Source organism: Mesocricetus auratus, unplaced genomic scaffold (genome assembly GCF_017639785.1).
Source record: "Mesocricetus auratus isolate SY011 unplaced genomic scaffold, BCM_Maur_2.0 Super-Scaffold_100031, whole genome shotgun sequence".
In the NCBI taxonomy this organism is placed as follows: Eukaryota; Metazoa; Chordata; class Mammalia; order Rodentia; family Cricetidae; genus Mesocricetus; species Mesocricetus auratus.
In genome coordinates, this window is record NW_024429212.1 from 17,834,031 (window position 1) to 17,853,481 (window position 19,451).

General features: G+C 40.8%; 1 protein-coding gene across 1 annotated transcript; it reads right to left on the reverse strand.

Moving 5' to 3' along the window:
* Positions 1-7,320: 7,320 nt before the first annotated feature.
* On the reverse strand, positions 7,321-8,256 carry LOC106021716 (olfactory receptor 2B11-like). The gene has a single exon (XM_040733395.1). It carries the CDS (start codon positions 8,254-8,256, stop codon positions 7,321-7,323), a length of 936 nt encoding a protein of 311 aa, XP_040589329.1.
* Positions 8,257-19,451: the final 11,195 nt, after the last annotated feature.

Here is a 19,451-nt window from a genome sequence, read left to right on the forward strand (position 1 = left end):
ATTCAGAGGGTTTGGTTCTGTCCAATGCTGGTTCCCCAGATTTAGGACTAGGGCCCTTGTGCTCTCACTAGGTCAGGTCAGCTGTTTCTGTAGGTTTCTCCAGCACGGTCTGGACTCTTTTGCTTAGCCCACCTACCTCTCTACAAACTGAATTCCAGGACTATGGTTCAGTGCTTAGCTGTGAATGTCTGCTTCTGCTTCCATCAGCTACTGGATGAAAGATCTAGGATGACAATTAAGGTAGTCATCAATCTCATTACAGGGAAAGGGCATCAAAGGTGGCCTCTCACTACTGCCTAGATTCTTACTTGGGGTCATCTTTCTGGATCTCTGAACATTTCCCTAGTGCTAGATTTCTCTTTAAACCTGTACTGGCTCCCTCTATTAAGGTATCTCTTTTCTTGTTCCCCTTTCTTCCTCCCCAGACTCAGTCTTCCTGATCCCTCTTGTTTTCCTGACACCTCCTCTTCTCCCCTTCTCTTTTTCCTACCTCCACCTCCCCCCCATGCTCTCAATTTCCTCAGGAGTTCTTGTCCCTCTACCCTCCTTCAGGAAACCATGTATTTCTCTCTTAGGGTCCTCCTTGTTTCCTAGTTTTTCTGGTGGTGTAGATTGTATACTGGTAGTCCTTTGCTATATGTCTAACATCCATGTATGAGTGAGTACATGCCATGCTTGTCTTTCTGTGACTGGGTTACCTCACTCAGGATGGTTTCTTCAAGTTCCACCTGTTTGCCTGTGGATTTCAAGATTTCATTATTTTTTTCCCACTGAGTAATAGTCTATTGTATAAATGTACAACGTTTTCTCTAGCAATTCTTTGGTTGAGGGGCATCTAGGTTGCTTCCAGGTTCTGACTGTTACAAACAATGCTGCTATCTATGGACATAGTTGATCATTTGTCTTTGTTGTATGAATGTGCATCCTTTGGTTATATGCCCAAGAGTGGAATTGTTGCATCTTGAGGTAGACTTATTCCCATTGTCCTTGGAAACCACCACACTAATTTTCCAAGTGGGAACACAAGTTGACACTCCCACAGATAAGCAATTTAAATAGACCTATAACCCCTAATGAAATAGAAGTAGTCATCAAAAGTCTCCCAACCAAAAAAAAGTTCAGGGCCAGAAGGATTCAGTGCAAAATTCTACCAGAAATTCAAAGAAGGGCTAATACCAATACTCCTCAAACTGTTCCACACAATAGAAGTAGAAGGGTCATTGTAAACCTTTTTACAAGGCTATAATTACCTTGGTATCCAAGCCACACAGAGACACAATTAACAAAGAAAACTACAGACCAATCTACCTCATAAACATTGATGCAAAAACACTCAATAAAATACTGACAAATCAAATCCAAGAACACATCAGAAAAATCATCCACCATAATCAAGTTGGGTCCATCCCAAGGATGCAGGGATGGTTCAATATACAAAAATTCATCAATGTAATCCACCATATAAACAAACTGAAAAAGAAAAACCACATAAGCATCTCACTAGATGCTGAAAAAACCTTTGAAAAAAATCCAACACCCCTTAATGATAAAGGTCTTAGAGAGATCAGGGATAACAGGAACATACCTAAACACAATAAAAGCAATATACAGCAAAGCAATAGCCAACATCAAACTAAATTGATAGAAACTCAACATGATTCCTCTAAAATCAGGAACAAGACAAGGCTGTCCACTCTCTCCATATCTTTTCAATATTGTACTTGAAGTACTAGCTAGAGCAATAAGACAAGAAAAGGAGATCATGGGGATACAAATTGGAAACGAAGAAGTCAAATTTGCAGATGATATGATATGCAGTTTACATAAGTGACTTGAACATTTCTACCAGGGACTCCTACAGCTGATAAACACCATCAGCAAAGTGGCAGGATACAACATTAACTAAAAAAAATCAGTAGACCTACTATATATAGACGATAAATGGACTGAGAAAGAAATCAGAGGAATATCACCCTTTACAGTAGCCACAAGCAAATAAAATACATTGGGGTAATGCTAACTATACAGGTGAAAGACCTGTATGACAAGAACTTTTAGTCTTTAAAGAAAGAAATTAAAGAAGACACCAGAAAATGGAAATATCTCCCATGCTCTTGGGTAGGTAGGATCAACATAGTAAAAATGGCAATCTTTCCAAAAGCAATCTACAGATTCAATGCAATTCTGATCAAAATACGGCACAATTCTTCACAGACCTTGAAAGAACAATACTCACCAGAACCCTAACTCTAAATCCTTACCCTTGCTCTCACCCTCTAACCCTACCCTAATTCCTAAACCTTAGCCCTCATCCTCACCCTCACCCCTACCTCCAGACTAACTCCCTAGCCCCTCTAACCCCAGGGCAGGACACAGATCCTGTCCTTAACCATTTTAACTCTATCTCTGAAGCATAATCCCTATGCCTAAAATGCTGCCTTAAATCCCTTCTAACCCTTGCTACCACTTGTACCTGCTTTCTTTCACTTATGATTCTCGTTGTCAAAATTCCATTTGTGTTGCCTTTCCTACTTGGCATCTCTTCTCCCCTTCATAGCTGAGATCTCTGATGCAGTGAAGGATTCTGGACACTGCTTGTCAGTCATCCAGTCTCTGCTGGCTTGGTCTTTGGTTACACATTCAAAAGTTAGATAATTCCTACCCCCACTGTCTTGGCAAGTGTCCTACAAACAAAAATAAAGCGAAGCTGAACAAAAGCAAAATGCACACTCAGCAGCATCAGCTCCCCTTTGAATCCTGAGACTTACTTCATTCCCAGTGTGGAACAAGTTGTGCAATCTCTGCTATTGTACTAGCACACACATGTCTGGGGAAGAGAGCACACATGTGGTGGCTCCATGCTCCATTCTCCATGATCAAATGCAAATGAGCAGAGGACTGGGAAGGGGAGGGCACAAGGAGGGGGGAGGAGACAGGCAGAGGGCAAACGGCCAGAGGGAGGAGAGGAACTAGGGAAAGCCTAAGAGGAAAGCAGAGAGATGGGGGAAGGGAGTACGGGAAGAGGCAAGGGGAGGAGGCAGGAGGATGGGTATAGGCTTAGTGTCCCCTGAGGGGGAGGATAGAATGTCGAACTTAGAATAAGACAAATTATCCCCAAATGGGCATCAGTACCTATCAGTCCAAAACAAAAACTTCATTTGCCAGTGAGCCAGCCTGTAGTTACCCGGCACAGCCAATTTCATCTTTTAAATCAGCTTAATGCTACAAACTTACCAAGAGAAAAGTGCTACTGTGCTGAGCTCCTGAGGAACCTTAGCTCCCTGAGGGTGGGTAGAAGGTCTCTCAACCCCCTTACACCTAGGTGAACCTGTGGCATAGTACACATTACCTTGGTTCAGTCCATAGTATTCACCATCCCAGGAAGGGCAAGCAGGAAAAGCTAACTCCTGTCGCATCTGACCACAGGATCCTGGCTGGTCATTCTCTGGGAAACAAATGTAGCTAAGGTCTTTTTCCACATCCACATCTCCTCACTAGTGATGAGGCCTTGTCTTCAGTGAAGACCCTCTCTTTCACTCCGACAGCATTCCAAAGGTAAAAGGTGCAAACCTGCCACCGAGCTCCTGTCACTTTTTACTCTAGAGTTGGAGTGAGAGCTTGGGAAGACACATCTTTACAGAGTCAACCCCCTTCAACAATAGTGGCCAAGAAACCAAGTAATTCTGTCATGACAGCATGGGCAGCCCCACAGTTATTTGTCCTGATCCAATCGTAGGACCCTAAACCTAACAAAAGCCTCAACCTCAAACCCACCTCAACCATAATCCCCTGACCCTGACCCTTATCCTTACCTTATCAGCCAAACCACAACAATTATACCTAAACCTAGCCGGGCGATGGTGGTGCACGCCTTTAATCCCAGCACTCGGGAGGCAGAGGCAGGCGGATCTCTGTGAGTTCGAGGCCGGGCTGGACCGATAGCCTCCAAAACAATACAGAGAAACCCTGTCTCGTAAAAACAAAAAACAAAAACAAAAAAAATTATACCTAAACCTAACCCTAAATCCTAACGCTAACCCTAAACCTTAGCACCCTAACCATAACCCTAGCCTTAACCCTAACACCCCCCTATTCCTAACACTAACTCCCTAGCCATAACCCTAACTGTAACCCTAATCCTCCCACAACTCTAACCCTAACCCCTTAACCCCCCAACCCTAACCCCTAACCCTGACCCTGCCAGAAATCATATTTTAAAGTTTGTTGAGGACCAAGTCACAGTAAATCGCTATTTCTCACCCCAAGGCACTTCCCAAAACTCAGGCACCATCCCACAGATGGCCAGGCACCATAGAGACAACCCATTGCTTAAGAATGCTTCCTTAACACCTGCACTCCCTGGGGAAATCTCCTGCTCATTGCTTATCGAAAGCTTCCTGCTTCTGACAGCTCCCTGCCTCCTTCCTCAGTGCCTCCTGTCTACAAAACCTCCAACATTCCTCTTCCACATGCAATGCCACGTTCTCCTATATAAGCTCGTATGAAATTCTCAAAACAGAGCTTGATCAGCCAGCTTGTCTTGTTCTCATTCTCCATGTCTCCTGTCCCCCATTTGCCTCCCCACAAGATAACCCATGTTGATTTGGCCCCGAGGGTCAGGGCAAAAGTAAATTAAAACGTTTACATTAGACATGGATCAGGGGAGTGCCAGCCTACAATCCCACTGCCAGAGAGTCTGGGAAACAGAACCTTCATCCAGTGACTGATGGAAGCAGAGGCAGACACTCACAGCTAAACACTGAACTGAACTCCCGGAATCCAGTGACAGAAAGGAAGGACTGTTGAGCAAAGGGGTTAAGACTGTGCTGGTTTAACCCACAGAAACAGCTGACCTGAACAATGGGGAGCTCTTGGACCCCAGACTGATGGCTGAGAGGCCATTATGGGACTTTCCAGACCCCCTGAATATGGTTGTCAGCAAGGAGGCCTGGACAATCTGTGGGGCCTTGGGCAGTAGATCAGTATTTATCCCTGGCATACAAATAGACTTTGGGTGCCCCTCCCATAATGAGGCATGCTCTCTCAGCCTGGACTCTTGGGGATGGGCTTAGGCCCTGCTCTGAATGAAACGAAAGACTCTGGAGATTCCCATGGAGTACCTCACCCTCCCTGGGGAATGGAGTGGGGGTTAGGTGGTGGTGGGGCTGAGGGGTGGGTCAAAGGGTGGGGGAGGAGGCGAGGGAGAGGGAGCTAGAACTGACAGGTGAAGCAAGCTTGTTAGTAATTTAAATAAAAAAAACCTCTTTCTTGTTTTTCTTAGAGTCCTTTTTACATTAGAAAGTACAATGGTTGCTTAATGAATTATCTAATAATTGCAATCTTCTTGGTTTGATCTTATGTACTACACCTACTGCTGTGATGATATTGGGGCTTCCTAATGCCCTGGTCCTGCTACAGCAAAAATACTCAACACTGCATTATTTATAAGCAATAACAATTTCTTCTCAAGATTATGGAAGTTGGGAGTACAAGAAAAATACTCTGACGTATTTACTGTCTTGTAAGGACACAGCTTTAGCATCTGGGATGGCTCTTTATTGGCCAGTCTTTGTGATGAATATCACCGTGTCCACTGTGGCGGAAGACAGAAAGGTGCATAGAATAGAATGTTTTCCTTAAGAATCTCGTGAAGTAATCAGCTCTTATACAGTTCCCTCTTAACAGAAGAATTTTAGATATGACACAGTATTATAAAAAGGAAAAGTGTGAATTCTAAAGTTGAATTTTTTACACTTTTAACTTTTTATAAGATTTTAAAAATCTTTGTTAACTTATGAGTATGTGTGTACACCTGTATGTCAGTACATACACATGTGCAGGGGTCTGAGAATGACAAGGGGCACTAGATGACCTATAGCTGGAGTATCAGGCTGACATGAATATTGGGACCTGAACTCCTGCCCTCTGTAAGAGCATTACATGCTATGAACAGCTGGGCATCCCACTTTTAACTTTTGGGGCTATCATTTGCATCCAAAAATACAACCAATCAAAAGACATTCATTAGAATTATTGATATAGTAAAGTTGTTTTTAATTACAAGACTGCAAGTATTTCTCAAACTTATTCTTTCGTATTCGAAAGATGTTACTGATTATTCTGATTAATGCATAGAAATATTATTCAGGTTGCCAGTTATTATAGTCACTTCTTTGTTCTCTCACTGATTTCAAACTCTCTTCTTTGTAGTATTTGACAGGGATGTCAAGAAATATATCTTTGTCCAAGTGATTTTTATATGTAGATAAAATTCCTTAGATACTGATAATCACACACACACATAATCACACACTTAATCATGAGTGAAGATGAACTTAAAAATACCACAATGACAAAAAAATTCATCATGAACTTAAAAATAAACTAGTGGGCCAATAAGAAAGTTGACCAGGTATAGGTACTTGTTACCAGGACTGAGAACCTGAGTTAAATTCCCAGGATCTTCACGGTGGGAGGAAAGTACTCTTTTAGTCAAGTTGTCCCTGATCTCAGTATGTGTGTGCCATGACAAGTGCACATTCACATAACCCACACCCACACATGCAAATATATAAGAAGAGTATTAAAATATACTATCATATAAAACAATTGAAGGTGATCATAATATACTATTCTTTACCCAGAATGTACAGGGTAGGTACATGAGATGATTACACACTGGGGCCAAACTTCCAGAAAAAGATGAAAATTCCTTAAGTGATATCAATGAGATGTGGACCAATGAATGATGGTCATATTATTGTTATAAATACATTAACCAGCTTGTAATTTTATTGTACATTCTAAACTATTACATATTTGTTATCTCAGTCCAAAGAAGACACAAGAACTATTTTATATATTTGAAAGGATCCATGTAAATAAAACACCTCATGTTTTAAATTAATTATAATGAATATGTGATATTTCATTAGAAAAATACATAACATGATATTGGAATTGAGATGACTTCTTAGAGGACAAAGCATCACCTTTCTTGGGGATCTGGCCACTTTTAGGTTGCCTATGATGCAGGGGATGGCTCTACACCCATACACTAATTGCTCAGCACTAGTCGGTCAACACTAATTGAACTCAGGGGTTTGTTACTACTAAGAAGACATAAAGTCAGAAGGAAAGAGGTTGGGTGATCCTGGGGGGATTTAGAGAGAGGGTATAAATAAGATAAAAGAATACATTGAATGTGTGTACAAAAATTTCAAAGAATAAATGACAAAATGCTATTAAGTTTTTAAAGTTTTAACCAGGAGGAACATAGCCTAACAGTTAAATAATTTTGTTCGTTATACTATCTATTACCTAGAACATAGAAATCCTTCTTACCAAATTGCCTAAAGCTCCCTTTACATCTTTATTCCGCAGAGTGTAAATGAATGGGTTGAGTGTAGGAGATACCACACCATAGAAGAGAGCCATGAACTTTGGTTGGTTCCTTGAGATAGAGGAGGGAGGCTGAAGGTACATACTAATTCCTGGGCCATAAAATAAGGAGACTACTATAAGATGAGAGGAACATGTACCAAAGGCCTTTGTCCTTCCCTCTACAGATTTGATTTTACGTACAGCATGTCCAATAGCAGCATAGGAGGCAAGAATTAAACACAGAGGAACAGCTAATAGAAAAAAGCATACGACAGAGAGAGCAAGCTCATTACTCTCTTTTTCACCACAGGCAGTTTTAATCAGAACTGGAATCTCACACACTATGTGATCCAGTTTATTGTGGCCACACAGTGGCAATTGCAGTGTCGCAGTAGCCTCTGAGACAGCATATGAAATTCCTGTCAGCCACACAGTGGACACTAACAGGAGGCAGGTACGCTGATTCATGATAAGGGTGTAGTGCAGAGGCCTGCAGATGGCAACATAACGGTCAAAGGACATAAGAGCCAGGAGCACACACTCTGTGCCCCCCATTGTGTGGAAAAAATAAAGCTGAACTACACACCTCATGTAGCTGATGGTCTTTGTGGCACCTCCTAGGTTCGTTAGCATCTGAGGCACAATGCTTGTAGTGTAGCACATGTCCAGAAAGGAGAGGTTGGTGAGGAAGAAATACATGGGACTGTGGAGACAGGGCTCTAATATGGACACCAGGATGATGGCAATGTTTCCCATCATGGCCAGCGGATATGTTACCAGAAGAATAATGAAAAGAGGGAGTTCCAGCCAAGGATGGTCTTCAAAGCCGAGTAGAATGAACTCTTCTGGGTGACTTTTATTGGTTTCTGTCATTCTTTGCAATCTGATTCACCTATAGTAAAGAAGTATCAAGTAAGTTAGTATTACAGGAATAACAAAGGCTCACGATTCATTGGTTGTCACTGTAGAAGACAGGGTTAGCATTCTGTGACTGAAATAACATGGAGGGTCCTTATTAGATAACTTAGCCAGTATAGAGCCCACGGAGGCCAGAAGAGGGCAAAGGATTCCTGGAACTGGGATTAATGATTATTGTGAGCTTCCTTGTGAATGCTGGGAATAAAACCCAGCTCCTCTAGAAGAGCAATCACCATTCTCAACTGCTGGAGCATCAATCCAGCCTCTCTTAGAACTTCTTAATGAGTCCCTTGTCGTAAGCACTGTAACAACCTTGTCCCACTCTTAAAATCCTCTACCATTTGTTCCCAAATACTGTGGCACAGAGGACCTTATTTCTATATTATAAGATACTTTAAGTGTTTGTTCTGTTAGCTTCCTAACAACTATGGATAACCTAGATATCAAGAATGTACCAGTGACAAAGCATCAGACTGTAAGTCAGCATTTCTGGGCTCCACAGAAAGTACCTGACACTAAGGGGATGATGCAGATGGATACTGCATAGCTTCTGATCTGGCCATATTAAGATAGCACCTCTAATTCTGATGATCTTCAAGGGAATCTCTCTGTTGCAGAAGAAATATGAAATTGGAGCATTGCATCAATTATTACGACTATAAAATAAGTATTTTGAAGACTGTAACCTATGTACATTATTGAATGCTTTTTACTTAACATTGCTGTCATAGTTTTCAAATATGGGTGAACCATTAGTGTTTATTAAAGGCAAGTTTAAATTTAGTCTCTACAAATTCTTGTATAATTAAATTTATTTAACTTTCATGTTAATATGTACTCCACCTTCCCCTTCTCACTTCTACTGAGGTGAATATGCCTTATCTTCCAGTATATTTATCTTTATTCTTCTGTCTTTAGATTTGTGTGTTATTGTAGTTACTCTTATGATATATCATGGTTCAGCTCTTGAAATTCAATGACTTTTTCTTTATTTTTCTCTCATAAAATGCATCCTGACCACAGCCTTCCCTCTCTCTCCTCTCCTCACAGTCTACCTCACATACCTCCTCTCTCCCCTAGACCCATTGCTCTTGTTTCTCTTCAGAAAAGAAAGGGTCTTCCAGTGATATCAACAAAACATGATATAACAAGATGCCATAGGGCTAGACATCAACCCTTGATCAATGGTGGATGAGTCAACACTGTAGGAGGAAAAGGATCTTGCTAGCAGACAAGAGAGTCAGACACATCCTCATTCCCACTGTTAGGAGTTCAACAAAAAATGGATGGAACTCAAACAAATCAATGGAGAGAGTCAATCAATCCAGACCCAGAAAGACAAGCATTGTATGGACTCATTTATAAGTAGATATGAACTCCTATGTAAAGACTAACCCTAGTAAAGTTTACAGATCCAACAAATAGATTCAGAGGAGAGGTCTGGGGTGGGGGACAAGGTACTGTGTGGGTAGAGTAAATAGATTTTGTGGGTGGACTGAGGGAAGGTAGGGAAGGGAATAGAAGAGAGATTTTTATTTTCTTACCCAGTGAGTTCTTACTATTTCAGATCACAGGGATATATTCATCTAGGAGCATTTAAAATCACTGATCAGTTACAGGCTGATTTGCTGTTGGGATGCTGTCTACACTTCTGCTTGCATTTCATACCAATAACACATTGACATTCAACTAGATAACAGACAGCATTTCTTTTATATTTACAGAATATTTTGGCCTTGGAGGCTGCAAAAGCTATGTTTATTTGGAAAACAGCCTTCATTAAAGAAGACTTTTTAAGTCAGAGGAACAAAATTCATATTTTGAACATTTTATAAAATCAAATGACTGACTGAAACATTAATATGACTGACTAAAACATTAATACTTCACTCAGGTAATCAACATTCATAGTGTGTATGGAAACTTAAGGGCTTCTAAGTTTGGTTTCGGTGATAGACTGAGAAAGAAATGTATTACAAATTAAAGTCTAGTTGTTCCTAGAGCCACAGAAATGGATACAGCCAAAGCTTATGAATGGCCTTTTGATATGATGCTGTCTTTCTTGTCTAGTAATTAGACCCTGCAACCCACACTTTCCACGTTTCCTCGGGATGCATACCTGTCAATACAGGTGTCTCTTTACTTACCTTATTTTTATGAACCCCTTTATTTAGTAAAAAGTAATTACAAAGGAAGGTATTTCAATATTCCCCTTTCAGAAGACAGACTCTAATGAAAGTAAGAGTTTAAGATATGCCTCAGAACTCTCAAGTTTTCAGTTCATACAAAGGTGTCAAAGTGGAGGGAAAGCTCAAGTTAGGAACACAGTAATAGAAAATACCAAGATGGTTTTAAAGTTATCATCTTTCTTTCCTATTTCTGAGACTCCTGGGAATGTTTTCACAGGCCATTCATTTGCTTTTCCCTGAGTGACTAGACAGAGACAGTTCCTTGAGAATAAAGCCCCTGAGGATATGCTTCTCACACACAATTAGTTACCTGTTGTTTTGAGGTTAGGCACCAATCTGATGCAGCAGGATGCATTTTGAAATAAACTGATTCCATTTCCCAACACATTGAATACCAGCTAAAATGTGTAATAATTAAAGATGAGCTTGTTTTATCCAGTCGTTATTCTGAGGAATTTACATGAGAATTTTTTGACATGTCACCTCATCTGGGGATATCATATAACAATACAGGATAAAAATCCTTGAGAATAGCAAAAATAATATGCAATGAAACATGCATTATCCACTATGAATAATGTAGAAATACTGAAAAACCTTCTGAATATTTAGTATTTTATCATAATACAAAGGCAATGAAATGAAAATAATCTGCCTACTACTTACTGAAAAATACCTACTTTACATTCTTATATTCACTTGTTAGAATTTTGTCACATGGGCCATGTAGCAGTTTGAGATTTGTCCCTCATGAATTATTCATGCACAATCAATGTATATAATTGTAATGAGTGTATTCACTCTGTTCTTGCAACAACATTATGAAGTCGGTGTTATTTGGAATATTTCAATGTGTATTAATAATTCAAATGCACATCAACTTGAGAAATAATTTAAATACTTTGAATACCAGGTACATTTAGAGGTGTTTCTCTTTGTCCCCCATTCCATAGTCCTTCCTCTAAACAAAGTCACTGATATCTGAGTGCCCCCTTTTCATTATAGACCTGCTAGGTGTTCTATGTTCCTTTCCTCTGGGCCCCAGCCCCTGGTATTTCTACCATGGCTGTGCCTCTCAAAGCTGATTTCAGAAGAAGAGTGATCTGGTTTCTTGTTAAATATAGATGATGGGAATTTTCAGAGGAAGAGTAGACAGTGAAAGACAGCTGGTTTGGAGTATTGCCCAAGCAGGAACTCTGGTGGCACATGTTCACAGATTTGACAGAGGTTATGCCTTCACATTACCTTCTACAAACTTCTGTAGGAAGTCTGGTTTCTACAAAGCACATTTGTGTTGTGCACACTTCCCTTTGTTATTCCAAATACTGTGTTCAGAGTGGACTTATAGTTAGTGGTAGCTCCATGATCATCCGTTATTAATGTTTTAAAACTTTTCACAGCTTTTAAAACACTTCCTTTGCTAAGTTTTCCCCATGTTCCATTTGATATAGACCATTTGTGGCCAAAGGATCATATGTGACAACCGATTAAAAAGAGATCAAAAGCACCTAGTGAGATGTTGGTTACCACCAAGGTGTGTGTGTCACTATTTCTCCCTCAGGTGTATTTGCCATGATTGTTATTGTTGTGCTCCATAGGCATCATGGTTGTATGTGACCACTCCTTATAACTCTTCCTACCATCCAGGTCCCAGTGCTGTGTCAACCCCAAAAGCACACAGAGACTCTATTAGTTACAATGCTGTTGATCAATAACTAGGGCTTCTTATTGGCTAGTTCTGTCTTAAGTATTAATCCATGATTACTAATGTATGCATTTTTTCCACATTTTAAATTTTATTTATATTAGAAACAAGCTTGCTTGACATGTCAATCCCGTCTCTCTCACCCTCCCTTCCCCCACCAACCCCCGCAACCCCCAATCCATTCCTCCTCCACTGCCCAGGGAGGGTGAGGACCTTCATGGGGAATCTTCAAAAATGTGTCATATTATTCCTGGCAGGGCCTAGGCCCACCCCCAGGTTTCCAGGATGACACAGCATCCCTCCATGTGGAATGGGCTCTCAAAGTCCATTTGTATTCCAGGGCTAAATACTGGTCTACTATCCAATGTCCCATAGATTGCCGAGGTCACCTCATTGACACCCACGTTCAGGGGGTCTGGGTCAGTCCCATGCTAGCTGCTCAGTCACCAGTCTGGGGTCAAAAGGCTCCCCCTTATTTAGGTCAGCTGCCTCTGTGTGTTTCACCAGATAGGTCTTAACTCCTTTGCTCATCTCTCCTCCCTCTATGCAACTGGTTTCTAGGAGTTCAGTTCAGTGTTTAGCTGTGGGTGTCTGCCTCTGCTTCCATCAACCAGTGGATGAAGGCTCTAGGATGGCATATAAGGTAGACATCAATCTCATTATGGGCTGAGGGCATTTAAGGAAGCCTCTCCACTATTTGTTAGTTTGCTAGTTGGTGTCATCTTTGTAGATCTATGAAAATCTCCCTAGTGCTAGATCTCTTCTCAAACCTATAGTGGCTCCTTGACTCAACCTTCCTGCTCCCCCATGTCTTCCTCTCCTCTCCTCTCCTCTCCTCTCCTCTCTTCTTCTCTCTTCTCCTCTCCTTTCCTCTCTTTCTCCCAGCTTCCTCTCCCCTCCTCTCACCCATGTTCCCAATCTGCTCAGAAGATCCCATCCTATTCCCCTTTTCTGGGGTACCATGCATATCTCTCTTGGTCCTACCTGTTTCCCAGACTCTCTGGTGGTAGGCTGGCAACCCCCCTGCTCGATGTCTAAAATCCATATATGAGTGAATACATACCATGTTTGTCTTTTTGTGACTGGGTTACCTCACTCAGGATGGTTTCTTCTAGTGCCATCCATTTGCCTACGAATTTCAAGATTCCATTTTTTTTTTCTGCTGAGTAGTACTCTATTGTGTAAATGTACATTTTCTCTATCTACTCTTCAGTTGAGGGGCATCTGGGTTGCTTCCAGGTTCTGGCTATTACAAATAATTCTGCTATGAACATAGTTGAACAGATGTCCTTATTGTGTGAATGTGCATCTTTTGGGTATATGCCTAAGTGTGGAATCGCTGGATCTTGTGATTGGATGAATTCCGTTTTCCTGAGGAATCTCCGTAGTGATCTCCAACATGGCTGTACAAGTTGGCAGTGGAGGAGTGTTCCCCTCTCTCCACATCCTCTCCAGCATAAACTGTCATTGGTGGTTTTGATTTTAGCCATTCTGACAGGAGTGAGATGGTATCTCAAAGTTGTTTTGATTTGCATTTCCCTAATGGCTAAGGAGGTTGAGCACTTTCTTAAGTGTTTCTCAGCCATTTTAGACTCCTTTATTGAGAATTCTCTATTTAGTTCTGTAACCCACTTTTTAATTGGATCCTTTGGTGTTTTGGAGACTTGCTTCTTGAGTTCTTCATAGATTTTTGGAGATCAGCCCTTTGTCAGTTGTGGGGTTGGTGACTATCTTTTTTTATCATTTTTTATTTTAATTTTAAATAGCTTGTTTTACATGTCAATCCCAGTTCCCTCTCCCTCCCCTCCTCCCGCACTCCCCTTCCCCCCCACCCTCTCACCCTATTGCCAAATCCTTCCACATAGGGGATATCTAGAGTCTGTCATTTTACTCTGGGTAGGGTCCAGGCACTCCCCTAAGAGTCCAGGCTGAGAGAGCATCTCTCTTTGTGCTATAGGCACACAAAGACTGTTTGTATACCAGGGATAGACACTGATCCACATCTCAGGGCCCCATAGGTTGCCCAGGCCTTCTCGCTGACACTCACATTTGGGGGGTCCAGATCAGTCCCATGCTGGCCTCCCTACTGTCAGTCTGGGGTCCAAGAGCTCTCCCCTGTTCAGATCAGCTGTCTCTGCTGGTTTTGCCAGCCCATTCTTTGCCAATTTGCTCATCACTCCTCTCTCTCTGTCGCTGGGTTCCTTGGGTTCAGTTCAGTGATTAACTGTGTGTTTGCCTCTGCTTCCATCAGTCACAGGATGAAGGCTCCCGGATGGTTATAGACATCAAGTTCATTATCAGGAATGGGCATTCGAGGTGGTCTCTCCACTATTGCTTAGCTTGCCAATTGGTGTTATCCCTTTAGATCCCTTGAGGTCACTCTGGTGCCTGATCTGTATTCGATCCTATGATTCCCTCTTCCCCCTATCCTACCCCCACCCCCTCAACTTCCTGTTCCCCCATGACCAACTCTCTTTCTCTTCCCCCCTCTCTTCTTCCCAGGTCCCACTCCCCGCCACCCCTCGACGTGTTCCCCATCCATGCAGAGGATCTTGTCTCAATCCTCTTCTCTTGGGAACTATGCATATATGCATATCTTTTAGGTTATTTCCTGTTTCCCAGACTCTCTATCAGTGGAAGTGCAGACTGGCACTATCCTGATCCATGTCTAAAATCCATATATGAGTGAGTACATACCATGTTTGTCTTTTTGCGACTGGGTTACCTCACTCAGGATGGTTTCTTCCAGTGCTATCCATTTCCCTGTGAATTTCAAGATTCCATTGTTTTTTTCTGCTGAGTAATACTCCATTGTATAAATGTACCACATTTTCTCTATCCACTCCAGTTGAGGGGCGTCTGGGTTGCTTCCAGGTTCTGGCTATTACAAATAATGCTGCTATGAACATAGTGGAGCAGATGCCCTTGTTGTATGAACTTGCCTCATTTGGATATATGCCTAAGAGTGGAATTGCTGGGTCTAGTGGTAGATTAATTCCCATTTTCCTGAGGAATCTCCATACTGATTTCCAAAGAGGCTGTATGAGTCGGCACTCCCACCAGCAGTGGAGGAGTGTTCCTCTCTCTCCACATCCTCTCCAGCATAAATTGTCTTCGGTGTTTTTGATTCTAGCCATTCTGACAGGAGTAAGATGGTATCTCAGAGTTGTTTTGATTTGCATTTCCCTTATGGCTAAGGATGTTGAGCACTTTCTTAAGTGTCTCTTGGCCATTTTAGCCTCCTCTACTGAGAATTCTCTATTTAGCTCTGTACCCCACCTTTTAATTGGATCCTTTGGTGTTTTGGAGACTTGTTTCTTGAGTTCTTTGTAAATTTTGGAGATTAGCCCTCTGTCAGATGTAGGGTTAGTGAATATCTTTTCCCATTCTGTGGCCTGCCTTTTTGTCTTTTTGACTGTGTCCTTTGCCTTACAGAAGCTTTTTAGTTTCAGAAGGTCCCATTTGTTAATTGTCGATCTCAGTGCCTGTGCCACTGGTGTTATGTTTAGGAAGTGGTCTCCTGTACCAACTCGTTGAAGAGTATCTCCCACTTTCTCTTCTAAAAGTTTCAGTGTGGCTGGATTTATGTTGAGATCTTTGATCCATTTGGACTTAAGTTTTGTACAAGGCGATAAACATGGATCTATCTGCAGTCTTCTGCATACCAGTACCCAGTTATGCCAGGACCATTTGTTGAAGATGCTTTCTTTTTTCCATTGTACAGTTTTAGCTTCTTTGTCAAAAATCAAGTGTTCATAGGTGTGTGGGTTAAAATTAGAGCTTTCGATTCGGTTCCATTGGTCTACCTGCCTATTTTTGTGCCAATACCAAACTGTTTTCAGGACTGTAGCTCTATAATAGAGCTTGAAGTCAGGTATGGTGATGCCTCCTGAAGTTCCTTTATTGTATAGGGATGTTTTGGCTATCCTGGGCCTTTTGTTTTTCCATATAAAGTTGATTAATGTTCTTTCCAGGTCCTTGAAGAATTGTGATGGAATTTTGATAGGGATTGCATTGAATCTGTAGACTGCTTTTGGCAAGATTGCCATTTTTATTATGTTGATCCTACCCATCCAAGAGCATGGGAGATCTTTCCATTTTCTGGTATCTTCTTTGATTTCTTTCTTTAAAGACACAAAGTTCTTGATATACAGGTCTTTCACTTCCTTGGTTAACATTATCCCCAGATATTTGATGCTGCTTTTGGCTATTGTAAAGCGTGATGTTTCTCTGATTTCTTTCTCAGTCTCTTCATCATCTGTATATAAAAGAGCCACTGATTTTTTTTGAGTTTACCTTGTATCCTGCCACATTGCTGAAGGTGTTTATCAGCTCTAGGAGTAACCTTGTGGAGTTTTTTGGGTCACTTATGTAAACTATCATATCATCTGCAAATAGTGAAAGTTTGACTTCTTCTTTTCCTATTTGTATCCCCTTTATCTCCATTTGTTGTCTTATTGCTGTATCTAGAACTTCAAGTACAATATTGAAGAGATATGGAGAGAGTGGACAGCCTTGTCTTGTTCCTGATTTTAGAGGAATTGCTTTGAGTTTCTCTCCATTTAGTTTGATGTTAGCTGTTGGTTTACTGCATATTGCTTTTATTATATTCAGGTATGTTCCTGTTATCCCTGATCTCTCTAGGACCTTTATCATGAAGGGGTGCTGGATTTTGTCAAAGGCTTCTTCAGCATCTAGTGAGATGATCATGTGGTTTTTCTTTCGCAGATTGTTAATATGGTGGATTACATTGATAGATTTTCTAATGTTGAACCATCCCTGCATTCCTGGGATGAAGCCTTCTTGATCATGGTGGATGATTTTTCTGATGTGTTCTTGAATCCGGTTTGCGAGTATTTTATTGAGTATTTTTGCATCAATGTTCATGAGGGAAATTGGTCTATAGTTCTCTTTCTTAGTTGTGTCTTTGTGTGGCTTGGGTATCAAGGTAATTGTAGCCTCGTAGAAAGAGTTTGGCAGTGAGCCTCCTGCTTCTATTGTGTGGAATACTTTGAGGAGTATTGGAATTAGCTCTTCTTTGAATTTCTGGTATAATTCTGCACTGAAGCCATGTGGGCCTGGGCTTTTTTTGTTTGGGAGACTTTTGATGACTGCTTCTATTTCATTAGGGGTTATAGGTCTGTTTAGATTGTTTATCTGTTCTTGATTTAGTTTTGGCAAGTGATATCTATCCAGGAAATTGTCCATTTCCTTTAAATTTTCAAATTTTGTGGAGTACAGATTTTCAAAGTATGTCCTGATGATTCTCTGGATTTCCTCAGAGTCTGTTGTTATGTCCCCTTTTTCATCCCTGATTTTGTTAATTAGCATGCTCTCCCTTTGTCTTTTGGTTAGTTTGGACAGAGGTTTATCAATTTTGTTGATTTTCTCAAAGAACCTACTGTTTGTTTCATTGATTCTTCTCAGTGTTTTTCTGGTTTCTACTTGATTGATTTCAGCCCTCAATTTGATTATTTCCTGGCGTCTGCTCCTCCTGGGGGGAGTTTGCTTCTTTTTGTTCTAGAACATTCAGCTGTGCTATTAATTCTCTAGTATGACTGTTCTCCAGTTTTTTTCATGTGGGCACTTAGTGCTATAAACTTTCCTCTCAGCACTGCTTTCAAAGTGTCCCATAAGTTTGTGTATGTTGTGTCTTCATTCTCATTGAAATCGAGGAAGTCTTTAATTCCTTTTTTTTATTTGTTCCTTTACCCAGGGATGGTGCAATTGTGCATTGTTCAATCTCCATGAGTTTGTAGGGTTTCTGCGATTTGTGTTATTGTTGAATTCTAATGTTAATGCATGGTGGTCTGATAAGATGCAGGGGGTTATTCCAATTTTTTTGTATCTGTGGAGATTTGCTATGTGGTCAATTTTAGAGAAGGTTCCATGTGGTGCCGAGAAGAAGGTATATCCCTTTGTATTTGGGTGGAAAGTTCTGTAGATGTCTGTTAAACCCAGTTGGGTCATAACTTCTATTAGTTCTTTTGTTTCTTTGTTAAGTTTCTGTCTGGAGGTCCTGTCTAGCGGTGAGAGCGGAGTGTTGAAGTCTCCTACTATTAGTGTGTGAGATTTTATGTGCATTTTTGAGCTTTAGTAATGTTTCTTTCACGAATGTAGGTGCCTTTATATTTGGGGCGTATATGTTTAAAATTGAGACTTCGTCTTGATGTATTTTTCCTTTGATGAATATGAAGTGTCCTTCTTCATCTCTTTTGATTGATTTTAATTTGAAGTCTAATTTGTTAGATATTAGGATTGCTACACCCGCTTCTTTCTTGGGACCGTTTGATTGGAAGATCTTTTCCCAACCCTTTACTCTGAGATAACGTCTGTCTTTGATGTTGAGATGTGTTTCTTGTATGCAGCAGAAGGAAGGGTTCTGTCTTCATATCCATTCTGCTAGTCTGTGCTTTTTATAGGCAAGTTGAGGCCGTTGACATTGAGGGATATTAATGACCATTGATTGGTGATCCTTGTTTGTGCTTGATTTATTGTTAGTGAAGTTATTTTGTGTAGTTTCTCCTCCCTTTTTCTTTTGGTGTTTTGTAAAGTGTGATTATATATTGCCTGTGTCTTTGTGAATGTAGTTATCTTCCTTGGCTCTAGGTTTTCCTTCTAGCATTTTCTGTAGAGCTGGATTCATGGATACATATTGTTTAAATCTGGCTTTGTCATGGGATATTTTGTTTTCTCCATCTATGGTAATTGAGAGCTTTGCTGGATATAGTAGTCTGGGCTCGCATCCTTGTTCCCTTAGCGTTTGTAGGACATCTGTCCAGGATCTTCTGGCTTTCATCGTTTCCATTGAGAAGTCACTGGTAATTCGGATAGGTCTGCCTTTGTATGTTACTTGGCCTTTTTCTTTAGCTGCTCTTAATATTTTCTCTTTACTCTGTAAGTTTGATGATTTGATTATTATATGGTGAGGTGACTTCTTTTTGTGGTCAAGGCTATTTGGTGTTCTGTAAGATTCTTGTACTTTCATAGTCATATCTCTCTTTAGGTTAGGGAAGTTTTCTTCTATGAATTGAATATGTTTTCTGTACCTTTAAGTTGAATTTCTTCACTTTCTTCTGTACCTATTATTCTCAGGTTTTGGCTTCTTCACGGTGTCCCATATTTCCTGGATATTTTGCGTTAAGGATTTGTTGGTTTTGAGATTTTCTTTGGTTGACGACTCTATATCCTCTAATGAGTCTTCAACACCTGAGATTCTCTCTTCTATCTCTTGTATTCTATTGGTGATACTTGCA